Genomic DNA, 14820 nt, shown 5'->3' on the forward strand with positions numbered 1-14820 from the left:
TGTGCCTTCAAGATGTTAAAACCTGGATGACCTCTAATTTTCTAATGTTAAACTCAGATAAAACTGAAGTTATTGTTCTGGGGCCCAAGCACCTCCGTGACGCATTATCTAAAGATATAGTTTCCCTTGATGGCATCGCCCTGGCCTCCAGCACCACTGTGAGGAATCTCAGAGTTATCTTTGATCAGGACATGTCGTTTAAGTCTCACATCAAGCAAATTTCAAGGACCGCCTTTTTTCACCTTCGTAATATTGCTAAAAATCAGGAACATCCTGTCTAAAAATTATACAGAAAAACTAGTCCATGCATTTGTTACTTCTAGGCTGGATTACTGCAATTCCTTATTATCAGGCTCAAAAAAGTCCATTAAGACTCTTCAGCTGATTCAGAATGCTGCAGCACGTGTTCTGACAGGAACCAGGAAAAGAGATCACATTTCTCCTGTTTTAGCTTCTCTGCATTGGCTTCCAGTAAAATCTAGAATAGAATTTAAAATCCTTCTTCTCACCTACAGCCCTAATGGTCAGGCACCATCTTATCATAGCTTATCAAGAGCTCATAGTACCTTGTAGCCCCACCAGAGCACTGTGCTCCCAGAATGCAGGGTTACTTGTGGTTCCTAGAGTCTCCAAAAGTAGACTAGGAGCCAGAGCATTCAGCTATCAAGCTCCTCTCCTGTGGAACCAGGTTCCAGTTTGGGTTCAGGAGGCAGACACCATCTCCACATTTAAGAGTAGGCTTTAGACTTTCCTCTTTGATAAAGCTTATAACCATCCCTTAGTTGCTATAGGCCTAGACTGCCGGGGGATTTCTGTAAATATCATCAGAGTACGGTCTAGACCTGCTCTTTTATTAAAAGCGCTCTGAGATAACTGTTGACATGGTAACCCTAGTTCTATAAGCACAGGCGGAGCCCTCTACTGGACTCTATGGGTACTACCTCCTCCAATCACACACAGGCACTTGCCCACTGAAATTTTATCGTACACGTAGCTGACCAATAGTATATAGGCAGACTTTTTTGCTTGTTTAAAAGTAAAAACAAACATTAAAAAATTACTTTAATAATTCATGCGGGAAAGACCCCTGCAGTCAACTGTACACAAGCTTCAAGTACAATGTCAGATTCTGTAATTATGCTGGATTATACTGTTCATTAAAACAACTTCTGGATGTGGATGTTGAACTTACATTATATGTACACTGCAACAGCATATCCAAAATTCAGTTTGCACGATCTAGGGTCACTACTCTGTGCATAAAATCTGGTGATTGATTGTACAAACACATATACATTTCAAACTTTTAAAAAAGAAAATCAACCATATGTCCCAGGGAGCTAACATTTTTTCAGCACACCCACTGATGTGTAATAAAAATTTGCCTCACTGCAAACTATGGTCAATTCCACTTCATTCAAATGCTGCAGCAATCGACACAGACTTTCTCTAGATGGCAGATATTAAGTGTTCGGAAGGGTTTTCAGATCTCAGAGTTGCAGTGATATTCAATATTTTGCTGTAATTTGTTCTGAATGCTCGATTTCTTTTTTGCTCAGTGTTGGATCAAACGTCAGCCAAATATTTCACAGTACACCAAAACCAGCAGAAATATGTGTGAATCTTTCCACAATTCTAGCAGCAACTTCCTGTGTTTTAATTTTAAACCGACAAAAATACCCCACTCTGGCACGTGAGGTCTTTACCTCAACTTCTGAAAACAACAATGAGGGAATTCATGCATGTGGCGTGTTTTCAAATGCTCATTGAAGTCAGATTAAGTCATTGCCAACTGTACTTGGACCTGTACTTGAAAATGTCAGCTAAAAAGTGTTTTATACTAAGAAACAGAAAAATAGCAGGCGCGTTGCAAACTCCACCCGCTACACAACAGTCATCGGCCTCATCCGGGACGGTGATTAGTCGGCCTACAGACGGGAGGCTGATCAGCTGGCTCTCTGGTGCGGTCAGAACAACCTGGAGCTTAACATGCTCAAAACTGTGGAGATGACTGTGGAGCCCCCCCACTCTGCCCCCCATCACCATACTCAACAGCCCTGTATCTGCTGTGGAATCCTTCAGGTTTCTGGGTTCCACTATTTGCCAGGACCTAATGTGGGAGCCCAACACTGACACGATCATCAAGAAGGCCCAGCAGAGGATGTACTTCCTGCGCCAGCTCAGGAAGCTCAATCTGCCTGAGGAGCTGCTGATCCAGTTCTACAAAGCCATCATCCAGTCTGTCCTCTGCACCAAAAAGGACAGGAGCAGACTACAACGGACAGTCAGGACTGCAGAAAAGATCATCGGTGCCAACCTGCCCTCCATTCAGGACTTATACATTTCCAGAGTCAGGAAACGGGCTGGAAACATCACTGCAGATCCATCTCACCCCGGACACAACCTGTTCCAGCTCCTCCCCTCTGGTAGGCGCTACAGAGCACTGTACGCCAAAACCAACAGACTCAGGAACAGTTTCTTCCACAAGGCATCACTCTGATGAACAGCTGATTTCTGACTCACAGTGTCAGGAACAATTCTTGTGCAATAACCCAGTAACTCTGTCTCTAATCAGCACCTGTTTACTGGTTTCCACTTACTATTCATTTATTCACCATTCTCTATTTCAGTGCTGTTCATACTATGTCATATTGTATATACTGTATACCAATACACCTACCTCAGGTCATAAGGTCATAGGTCATATTTATTTTTTGCACTATGCTCCATCACACTGTGTACATGTATGTGTACCTGTATATCATATCCACCTTCAACATGTACATAATGAGAACAGTTTACTCTTGCATCCTTTGCACGCTGATCACTGCACTATTTGTTAATATGTCTATATTGTTTTGTTCATAGTGTGTATATTAGTGTTGTCTATTCTGTAGTTTGTGTCTGATTTTATTTTATTATTATTTTATTATTGTGTTATGGTATTATTGTATAAGTAAGCACATTGTGAGCAAGGTACAATCCTGAGTCAAATTCCTCGTATGTGTAAACATACCTGGCAATAAAACTGATTCTGATCTCTCCAAACGACACCTTAGACATTAAATAGTCATTTGACTGATTACTGGAGATATAACCCCTGTAAAAGATGTTTTCCACCTTTGGACAGAACCAGTCTTTATGCTATCAAATATGACATAACACATTAAGACAAAAGTACATTTTATAAAACAGAAAATACACCGTACATTATTGAAATATAGAAATATTATCAGTTTGGTAGTGCTCTGTGAATAAATGCATTGAGGCAAAAAGTGACAGTGTGGCAGTGCTTTAGAGTTATAACTTCTAATTACTCTTCCTCTCTCTTCTTGACAGAGTAACAAAAGTTCAGAGGCACACCTGTGTGGAGTAAAGTACATATTCTGGGAACAAATCTCCATCACTTTCAAAAACTGAAATCCATTTGGTACCTAGTGTTCTATACTGACTTTTTGCTATTTTATTTGAGTGTCTGAATTCTATGTGTAAAACATCTGCTTGGTTCACACAACAAAAGCACAATTGTAGCATCCAAAGTCTATTTTTTGCTAAAAAACAAACAAACAACAAAAAAACAATACAAAGCTTTGCTTTTCCTCCTGAGATGACAGACGTTTGAATTTGGTGAAACAAGTCAAAGTCAAAATTCTCTTGTCTGAATCTATCTGGTCTACTTATGTGATCAATTTTTTTTACAAGTGCAAAATGGGTAAGAAGTTAAGGAAAGCTTCCCAGTTCTGTGCAACATTTGTTTGAAACACTACAAGAATAAATGTCTCATAGAACCGCTATCAGAATAACTGAATTATTTGTGGAGCTCATAAGTTAGCTTACAGTCCTTTTGACATTTTCAGCTAATTCAGTCTCATTAATGCTTCCCAACCAACTCAAAATGTTTGAATGAGCAAGCAGCAAAAACACACAATTTCCAAACTGTTCAAAACTCTGGAGCTGCAGAACACAACAGAGAAGCATCCGGAGCATCCACCGCCGTACCCAACCCAGTGTGGATCCACACACATACAGTACAAGGCAGGTTTAAAGCAGTGACGTATTAGTAAAGCTATGTGTGAAAAATACATTTCACTTCATTTACATGTAGAGTAAGTAAAATAAAAAAACAGTGTACACTGTACAATATATCAAGTCCAATCTAAAGTGAGACCAGGAGAGTAAATGTGTAAAAGGTTGGCGCCTAAAACTGTTCAAAAAGGAGATTGCACAGTCTCTGAGACACGGAGTCCCTGCTGGTCCGGAGGGTGAGGCGGTACATCTGAATAGGAAACACACACAGTTACACAGGCTATACGACGGTTCAGTAAATGAGTTGTGTGTGCGTGTGTGGGCCTTCACCTGTGCTTGTGCGTTGGGCTCCAGTCTGAGGAGGCAGCCCACCTGAGTGTTCTTAGTGTGAATGACTCCAGCTCCGACAAAGTTTGCAGGGTTGGGATCCACCCCGTCCAGCAGAGCTACACCAAAACCTACGATCTGAGAATGAAGGTGGTGAAGCCAATGCCAATTTTCCACATCGTGGACAAAAACATTTTTAACCTAACCAACCAGCTAAAAAATAAATTATGGAAGAGAAATAAGAATAAGAATTTTTTAAAAATCATTATGATTATCTGTACACAAAAATGCAGTCAGAATGTCAAACAGCTGGTTTATGACCCACTACTGAACAGTTTCCCTTGAAGAAGTGATTTTTTACCTTGGCCTTGGTAACATCTGTGTCCATTGGGTGTTTGGCTTTGAAGATTTTCTGAACCTCTTGCTGAGGACTGAGGACACAGAGAAGATCACTACTTGTGGAGGGCAAAATAACACGAACATGTTCCTGTAGAATTCTATCCACTACAGAAATTGCAATGTACACCTCCTATTTGGACCTAATTTTGTTCATTTTTTGTTATTACTTTCATTTATACATGACCTAAAGGCCAAGAACAGTGGAAAGTAGACAGCTGGACAACACAAATCGCGCGGGAGCGGGCAGTTTTAACTCTGCAACTTTACTTAACTTTGAATTAGTTACAGACAACCCAGGTATTGTAATAAACTGGGAACAAGATCCAGTGGCTATCTGAACCCACACATTCACTTTTTGTGGACTTTACATTAATACTGACCTTCTGATTAACAGCCATCACTGACCTACTGTATAACATTACTCAATAGTGTTTTTTTGTGATCTTTCAGACATGAAACAGACAAAATATATAGTGACATACAGATCCAATGAAATGGAGCAGCATTTCAAACAGTTACAGGAATCTGTTTTTCCTGCCTTTTCTAATCTGATGGGAAAAACCACAGCGGTGCACTGAGAAAGTAAACTGAGCCTTACGCTCCAAGCTGTTTCCAGCGTTGGAAGAAGTCTTGGGATGTCATCTCTGTGGGCTGGAAAAACTTGTTCAGCATCACAGGGAGTTTAACTGCAATGGTCTGAAGAGTTCCACCATATCTGTTCACGCACACATATAGTCAGAAATGAGCACAGATGAGTAGATAAATACATCAAAAGACGAAGTATGCATTCAGACACCAACCTGAACTGAACGTTGAGTACCGGTGCATCTGTGAAATCTGACACACATTCAATGTTGAGGATCTGCTGGACCTGAGCCCCACCTTCTATTATGGGGTCTACTGTCTTAGCGTGGACATTCAGCTGTGGAGACAATGGTCAAGGATTCTACAAGCACCTAAACGACACTATCACACATCCCAGCACAGAGTGAATGCTCTGTTCTGGGGCTGCTGGATCTCAACGAAGCTTCTGATACTGCAGATCACAGCATCCGGATTCAAAGGCTTAGCTATGGGTATCCTATCCCTCAGAGAGGAGTTTTTCCTGTCACTTGGTCCATATGTCTCTGAAACTGCTGCTCTTTCCTGTGCTGTGCCTCAGGCTACTATATTTTTGTATGTTTATGCTCCCCTTCACATCATCAGCCAATTTAAAAGGTACCCATTATCACTGTTATGATGATGAAAGGTGGTATATTTAATAAACAATACTTGATTACTATAGTAACTTTGGAAAGTAATGTTGCGTTGTAGGGCTATTTGAATAAAGTTATATTATAATAACGTTTGTACGCAGAGACAGCCATCCTGCAGAACTGACGTGTAAAATATTTCTCAGCTGGAAAAGTGGTAATTGTTGCTTTAGTTACTTGTGTTCAGTAAACTCCAGTACTTCTGTGGTCTGAAATGGGACAGTCAAGTCTGTAACAGGAAGCAGTGGAAAGGATATGAGTCGTGAGCGTGTCGTGGCTGGTCACTGATGAGGAGAAGCTGAGGAACTGGGTAGATGTCTTGTTGCCGTAGAACACATACATGCGACCTGTGGGACCACAGCAGGTAAATGTTTGAGTTCATTCTTTAACTACATCTAACCAGTATACACTACACTTACCATAATGTGTGAAACTAATCCCATATTGCACATGATTCTTTTTCATTATTCTCTAACTCTAGTCTGTCAGAAGTATCCTTTAAAAATATCCTTAAAACTGATGAGGTCTGAAGAGATTTCCCCAAAGCACAAGATGTAGAACTCAAGCATAGTGGAGAAAAGTGTACAGCTGCTCACCCAGGTTCTGCCTGTACTCAGACTTCAGTCCAATCTGCAAAAGCTGGTTCTCATAGATAACACCGTTGTTCTTACAAACAAACCTAGAATGTACAAGTACACAATTACACATTTGCAACGAGGACATTTGACAGCTTCTATTTTTGATAAGTTTAATAAATATTTGATAAGTTTGCACTTGGCACACCCATTTGCTTGGTTTGTTAAAAACAGCTAATGCTGACGTTTAAAGAACGCACATGAGGGTTTCACACTCTTAAGTTGCAGCCAGGCTGTTCAAACAAATTATGTATAGAATGTATCGTGAATAAGCATTTCCCTCCCTCCACAGAAAACTGAATGAACCTTTCTGATCAAGGCGTCTGGGTCAAGAAACAGTCCAGCAGGAGTCTCAGAGGATGAATAAAGGAACGTTGAGTGCTACTTGGTAACGAACCAAAGTCAGTTTATATGGTCTAGATTTTATCAAGGGCTGCCTATCCCTTTTGAGATACAGAGATCACTTTTGGGATATGTGCCTCATCTGCCTCATCTGGGACGGTGATTAGTCAGCCTACAGACGGGAGGTTGATCAGCTGGCTCTCTGGTGCGGCCAGAACAACCTGGAGATTAAAACGCTCAAAACTATGGAGATGATTGTGGACTTCAGGAGGAGCCCCCCAACACCCCCACTCTGCCCCCCCATCACCATACTCAACAGCCCTGTGTCTGCTGTGGAATCCTTCAGGTTTCTGGGTTCCACTATTTGCCAGGACCTGAAGTGGGAGCCCAACACTGACACCATCATCAAGAAGGCCCAGCAGAGGATGTACTTCCTGCGCCAGCTCATGAAGCTCAACCTGCCTGAGGAGCTGCTGATCCACTTCTACACAGCCATCATCCAGTCTGTCCTCTGCACCAAAAAGGACAGGAGCAGACTACAACGGACAGTCAGGACTGCAGAAAAGATCATCGGTGCCAACCTGCCCTCCATTCAGGACTTATACATATACAACAGGACAGGAAACATACCTCTTCCAGCTCCTCCCCTCTGGTAGGCGCTACAGAGCACTGTACGCCAAAACCAACAGACTTAGGAACAGTTTCTTCCCACAAGCCATCACTCTCGCAACAATTCCTGTCCAGTAACCCAGAAGAATCCAAAGCTTTGAAACAATAAGCTGATTGTGATGCGGGAACAATGGAAACTGAGCTGACAGGAATAGTTTACACAAATCCGCTTATCAGTAAAAGATGGAGATGAGGTGTCTGGAGTCTTTCAGGAGATAATCATGCAAAAAAGAGTTAATATGTATGTGTGTGTGTTTAACCAGCAAATGCATAATGGCTTACAATAAGAGAAAATGCAAGTTTTAAAGACCAATTCTGACACACACACAGTATGGTGCCCCACGGTGAATTTAATGCGAGTTAAATTATTTTACTCATTATAAATACAGGTCATTTCTGATCGCCTGAAGTTGAGTGCAATAATTTACTTCATCTTTTGTACCAATTCATGTGTTTACAATTCATATTTAGTTTCCCCTTGAGGCTTATTAATTATCGCTGAGTGTTTACCAGGCAAAGAAGCTCTAATAAAAGATACTATCCACTTTATTATGGGAAATGGAAGATCAAGTGATTTTGGAGGATACATTGGCCTCTGCAGCAGGATTTTGACCATTTTTGTTTTTTAATCACCCAACTTTCTAAAAGCGCAATACTAAACCTCCTTTAATATTTAATGGAATGCAGATCGCCCTATAGTATGTGTAACTATTTACAAATGGCTGTAACATTTATTTGTCTGCCAATTTCATTAAACAAGCTCACAGTATGGTCTCACCTGGGAAAATGTTCCTCAGACACATCTACAGATGCAGGGGTGGAGCTGTCGGAAAACACATCGACCAGCAGACTGGCTCCGGCTGAAGGGGTAGAGTTTAGATTCAGCAGGTCTGTCAAAGGGTAGGTGGATCCCTGGGAGAGAAACATCTGCATACGTCATCTCTAATATCTACACACAAAGCATACTCTAAATCTGAATTGAAGTGCATAGTTTTTTTAATATATAAATACTAGTTAAATATGGGGCCACAGTACCAAGCTAAATACACAGTTAATTCCACAGAAATATATGAAAGTCTTTGCTTTCTACATCATGGACCGTAATTAAAGTCAAACCTCACTTTTTGTGGAAGTAAATATAAACAGTAGCCGTGTTTCCATCAACGTTTTTAAATGCGCATTTTGAAGTATCGCATTTGAAAAGGTTTATGGAAACGGCAAAATTCGAAGAAAAAAATCCTTAATTTGGCAAAATAGTTTTTCGCTCCCTTGAGGTGGTTTTTGCCTTTGTCGGTAAAAAGAAAGAAACGCGCTAAATGGGAGATGGAAACACTTTTTCCGAATAAGTTCTGACGTAGCAAACTTGTAACTCACGACTGATCAGCTGTTTCTGCTGTCGCTGTCTTGCCTGGTTGTGCAGAGTTCTGCACGCCTGCCAAGAATTTCATGCACCTCGTGGCTGGTAACGCTCGTTTGTACTGAGAAAAGAGGTGGATGCAAATCTCGGCAGGTAGCCTTCATCATCTGTTCTGACGAATTATGCATTCACCTCTTAAAGGTCCTTTTCAGATCCTTTGCTCTGATCAAACGCGGTTACCACCGCATATTTTTGCTGAATCTCAATGAATGCTACTATACTAAATATTAACGACTCTAAACGTTCATAAAATATATACTTAGAATCATTTATCACCATTGATGAACCCCACCAAGGATATTATAGCGTTTAAAAGCATTATTTGGAGGTGCATGTACTGTAATTCTCGGCAGGCATGCAAAACTCAGCATAACACCGGATGTTCCCATAATGTGCGGCGACATGGCTGGTAGAAACTTGCCCGCTTGAAACACATTTCTGAGGACTAGGGTTGGGTGATGTCTACAAAATTTCCATCGGACGATGTCTACATTGAATTGTCCTATCCTGTTGGTTGACTATCAACCAAGAGCTGGCGTTGTCAGTGGACACACTGCCAACTGTGAGGCAGACTGACTGAAGAACATAATATATAGCCTGTGAACACTGATACTTTTTCCACAGTTAGTCATCAACTGATCAATGATGATGATGTGAGGGTTTAGCTACAGTTGGCGGTCTCTCTTCTATGGGACCAGGTGTGGTGATGGCCAATGACTAGACCTGTGTGTAGTGTAAGAAGTGTGTAATCACAGATACACAACAGGTTACCCTACAGCCCTCCAGCTGGTCCAAACCTATACAGCACTGTGTTATAATCGCAAACTGTGGGGATGTGTGGAATCATCTAGAGCAAGTCGACAGAACATTAAACATACAATAACATAAAAATCGATTGGCGTAATAATGCAACAATGGTAACGGTGTGTCACACAGAGAAATTTCCAAAGAATTAAACTACATAATTAGACAATATTGGGGACCAGAGTAGCTAATAAATAATTATGCATTCACTATACTATATGTCGTTTCTAGCTATCAATATATATACCATGCTCCCATCAGAGAGCATGATGGGAGTGGAGGTCGCAGGGCGGGGTCTGTTGGTGGGGAGAAGGTCTGCCATCAGTGAAGGGGAAGACTGACGGAGAAAGAAAAGAACAGGAGAAGAAGGATAGAGGAATGAAGATGGGGAAGGAAGGAGAAAGGACAAGTGAAGGTGAAGATCAAAGAAATGCCAATACAGTTAAATAATGCTAACTTTAGTGATGCAGGCTTGTTTTGCAAATTCTTAGCAACATGCTGATTTGTATGAGAAACTTTACTTGTTAAGAACCAACATTTTTCCTGGGTGGGGGTGGATAAAAGAATCTTTGGTAAAAAAAAATTTTTTTAAGCAAAGATTTTATTTTTTTTTAAAAACCCTCATACTAATCACAACACTACTGTGGAGTTACCGTTTTTGTGGCGTCCGTGTTCTCGCTGTGCTCTGAGCTGCCGTTGACATTCCGCCGGTCATCGTCGATGTTGGGCAGGTGGCCTGGGCCCTTCTTCCTCTTTAGCTTGGCCAGGATTGAAGACTCTCTCTCTGGGAATGGAGGCATCTCTTCTAAGACTGTGGCCTGTGGAGGGACAGCGAGAGCGTGGGCAATACAGATGGCACCAATGCACAATTAGCAATGGTGATTTTTAGTTATTTCACAGATCTAGAGTGTGCACATGATGTGTTATGACACCACATAGTGCCACTAAGGGTGTACTCACACTAGGCAATCTGTACCGTGTCCAAGCATGTTTAACCCCCAAAGTCCGGTTAGTTTGACCAGTGTGAACGCTCCGTGCTGTGCCCAGGCACGGTACGCTTACCTGTGCCCAAGCCCACTGAAGAGGTGGGCCTGAGCACGGTTAAACTGAACTCTGGCACGGTCGCATCAAGTGTGATCGCTAACCGGAACCCCGACACAAACTCCACTGTGCCATGTGAGAGAGAGCGCTTTTTTTTTTTTTTTTTTTTTTCACAGAACGACGACATCGACTTCCAGCTATGTACAGCGTGCTTAGCTCAACAACTCAGCTGTGATCTAATGTTAACTTATCTCTCCTTATTAGCGAGGCTCCTTAAATGCCTGCTAATAATTTTTTTTAAGGTGGGTCTCTGACATTGACAGTTGTTGGACAGATTTGTGCAGCGGTGTTCATGACATAGAGAGAGACAGAGAAAGAGAGAGAGCGTGAGCGTGAGTGTGAAACAACGTGCTGCGCGAGTAGTATGTGCAGCACTCCGCAAACAACTACTAACTGAATATATTCAGGAATTAACCAATAAATGTGAAAATAAATGAAAATGCTTGTAATTATTCTTCAATATTTAGTCTATGTCTTCTATGTTTTTCTAAATTCATTTTTTCTTTTATTTCTCTTTATATGTCCACATTTATTTTCTTATTCTTTTACAGAGTTCTTATTTTTATGACTCCATACGAGGGCTGTATGTTAATTATCTCCAGCATATCTATCCCCAGAGCTGACAAACGCACTGCTGCACACACAGGGGAAACTCATTTTTAACACTGGCTTAAAAATCCCTTGATTATGGAATCTAACAATTGTGAATGATGACTGTGACCATCTGTCTTTGTTTCCCAACTTCACAGGAGGTGAATTAATCAGAGCAACATTGCAATATGCTGCTCTGATTATTACTGTGAAGCGACTGTACGATGTGATTGCTCAATCCATCACTGTCATCATCTGAGCTTATTTAAACAGAACGTGACGTGTCTTGTCTGATGATCCATTTACTTACTAGATGACAGCATTTACAATTACCCCGTTAAATATATGGCATGTGCTGTGTGAGACAGTGTCTCTGCTGTTTCTCCCTGAAGGTTTAAGTTTTATAAAAATGTCATGTCTCATTTTTTAATTGATGTTAGCAGGGGAGGTTGTAATTTAAGATGCGACTCGCTATAATACGCTGAGGGATACCGTGACAGTAAAATTGTTTAATGTTCATTGCGGATGTGAACTAATAATATAGTTTTGCTGATACAGGCAGCATGACACAGAATGACAACTGACAATTCCCACTCTGATCCGTGTCTGCAGAGCTCTGAAAGACCGCGTGCTATCCTGCATAATTCACTAACCAATATGTCAGTGCTGGCCATGCAGCTGAGCCTCAGGTACTCGACAGCTCTCTGCTGAAGCTCTACGTCAGCGTTGCGCAGCTGGCTGTCTGAGCGCAGGACGTCTTGGATCGTAGCTTTCACTTCTGGAAACAAGTTAATGAACTTGATGTAGGCCGACAGCAACAGCGCCCGAGTTGGCACAGAGCACAGGTGGAACTTGGAGTGGAGAAGGTTGAACTGGACCAGAGGGCTGAAGCAGAAACAGTAACTGTAAATACTCAATAAAAGTAAAACGGTCAGCTCTAGTGAAAATGAACTCAATATTTTCCTCTGATAACAAGCAATACTGGCTTTCACCCCTACTTCTTCTGTACATTTCCTATGGTAAACACTGCACCATGATCGAGTAGCATGTAGCTGCAGTACCGGAGGCTGCAGTTTCAGGACCACTATCCTAGGACCGGAACTGCAATTCCAGGACACTTGATTACTTTGATACTGCCAGCTAGCTGACTGGTTAGCTAGCTAGCTATTTTACTCTTTACAGCCCCCTGAAGCCACTTACCCTTACCACAACCACTACCGAGTGTGTGCCTAAACCTAAGTTATTGATTAGGTAAACCTCCTTCTTGTTGATGTGTATTACCACCACCACTCCACTAGAAAGAACTAGGTTCCTAGAACTGCGGTCCCAGGATTGCGGGGGCCCTGAAACTGCAGCCTCCGATACTGCAGCTTCATACTATTGCCACGATCAGGTTATTAAGAGAACATATTGGTGTCTACTGCATTTGATTAAAATTTCGCTTACTTAAGCCTGGTCGTATCTAACCATGCAGATCACACTGGAGACTTTCAGAGCATCTGCATGGGTGAAAACTGCTTTTGTTAATTGGATAAACTAAACCTTCAAAGAACAGAAAACAGAAAAGACCTGAGCTGAAACATCAGCTGAACTCGGGCAAAAATGATATAATTTCCAGAACAGTGGATTGTGCTGTGCAGATGCCGTTTGTACCTGGAGCGTGGATCCCCAGCAATTAGGTTACCAAACTCTCCCAGGATGTAGCCCCCCACCTTAACCAGGTTCTCATGACATGCGGGAGCCTGTAGTGCCTACAAGTGTTCATAAAGATGGCATTAGGTTAGATACAACATAGAAGAAACTAAACAATGCTATCTACCATAAGTAAGCTTTTGAATGGCACAGGTGGTAACCACCCAGCAGACACTGTGCGTGTGGACCTTCAGAAACAAGGACTTCTACATACTTCAATCCCCTGCTGGTTCCCCGCAGCGTAGCTTCTTGAGGATTTCTTGGGGGTAAAGTGTAATCAGGCCAACAGGTCTTATTTTTCCTTTATTTTAGGCTGTGAGGGATCATTATTGCTGCTAGGGATGTCTCTGTTTTTTGACCCCACAATCCCATCTGATGCTACTGAGTACTGCCAATAAAGACACTGACTCAATACTTCATAAATTCACATTTTCCCCTGAATATTCAGCTGCACAGTGCACAATTAAGCTGATGATACACAGGGCAACTTTATGAGCAATGTTGCTGGGCAATCTTGCTGGTGGCAAGTCCGATTATGTTCCGAACGGATAGCGGTGGTGCGGGGAGGGTGGCGGAGTGATGGGTGAAGGGGATTACGGTAGTAATCTTTACTCATCACCATTAAAGGCAACATTGCCCTGCACCATTGCTCTAAAAGTTGCTCTGTGTATCATCAGCTTTAGGGTAAAGCAGGCTAACATTTGTAAAGCAATTTGTTTGACAGCTGAAGGGTTCATCTGGATTTTGATCAAGGATTCAAGTTCAAATATTTTAATAGTGATGGGAAATTTGGGACAGCTGCAAAGCAAACAGAGGATTGGAAATCGACTTATTTTGCCAATACCCATCCATTTCAAAACAGTTTTGTTCTTTGTGGCGATTTTAATATTCATGTTGATGACCCCACCAATGTTAATGCAACTGACTTTTTAAATATGGCCACTTCTTTTAACTTCAAACAACATGTCAAAGGGCAAACACATAACCGTGGTCATACACTGGACTTGGTTTTTACCCTGGGTGTCAGCATTTCCTCTGTGGAATTAGTGGACATGACCATATCTGACCACAGATGTATTGTTTTTAGCTGCGATTCGCCTGTTACTGATGCCGCCTCACCAAGCTCCGTGTGTTCTTGCATCTTTAATGAACAAAGTGTTTCAAAGTTTTGCGCATTCTTTCAGAGCCAAAGCCAACACCTGTCTGATTCCAACACCAACAATCTGGTCGATCACTTCAATCATATCTGCTTGTCATCACTAAATATTACTGCGCCTCTAAAGGTTAGGCCTACGTCTAAAGCTAGTAAGCAACCCTGGATAAATGACAGCATTCGCAGCCTAAAAAGGGAATGCAGGAAAGCAGAGCGCAGATGGAAAAAATCCATTACCTCAGTCTGAAGGATTTATTAATTAACTACAATAACATGGTTAAGGATGCGAAAACACACTATTTTTCTGAACTCATTACTACACATAAACACAATCCCAGGTTTCTGTTTAAGACTGTGGATCAGCTGGTAAACCCAACCCCTCCTTGTGCCTCAGCTGGAAGTAATGATGAC

At 41.7% G+C, this 14820-nt stretch overlaps 1 protein-coding gene across 4 annotated transcripts in view; it reads right to left on the reverse strand.

Annotated features, from left to right (window-relative positions):
* Positions 1-3166: 3166 nt before the first annotated feature.
* LOC123958583 (AP-2 complex subunit alpha-2) overlaps positions 3167-14820 on the reverse strand; it is a 26528-nt gene continuing 14874 nt past the window's right edge. For 2 of the 4 annotated variants that reach the window (XM_046032029.1, XM_046032032.1), the window contains exons 12-23: positions 13218-13315; positions 12218-12449; positions 10526-10690; positions 10120-10209; positions 8430-8578; positions 6602-6684; positions 6263-6352; positions 5553-5676; positions 5351-5467; positions 4715-4784; positions 4357-4491; positions 3167-4276 (exon numbers count right to left, since the gene is read on the reverse strand). In XM_046032029.1, the coding sequence (XP_045887985.1) occupies positions 4199-4276; positions 4357-4491; positions 4715-4784; positions 5351-5467; positions 5553-5676; positions 6263-6352; positions 6602-6684; positions 8430-8578; positions 10120-10209; positions 10526-10690; positions 12218-12449; positions 13218-13315 (1431 nt within the window). In that variant the 3' untranslated portion in view covers positions 3167-4198. The remainder of the gene's footprint in view (positions 4277-4356; positions 4492-4714; positions 4785-5350; positions 5468-5552; positions 5677-6262; positions 6353-6601; positions 6685-8429; positions 8579-10119; positions 10210-10525; positions 10691-12217; positions 12450-13217; positions 13316-14820) is intronic. The other 2 variants (XM_046032030.1, XM_046032031.1) reach the window with 2 other exon arrangements.

Source organism: Micropterus dolomieu, linkage group LG20, assembly GCF_021292245.1.
Source record: "Micropterus dolomieu isolate WLL.071019.BEF.003 ecotype Adirondacks linkage group LG20, ASM2129224v1, whole genome shotgun sequence".
Lineage (NCBI taxonomy): Eukaryota > Metazoa > Chordata > Actinopteri > Centrarchiformes > Centrarchidae > Micropterus > Micropterus dolomieu.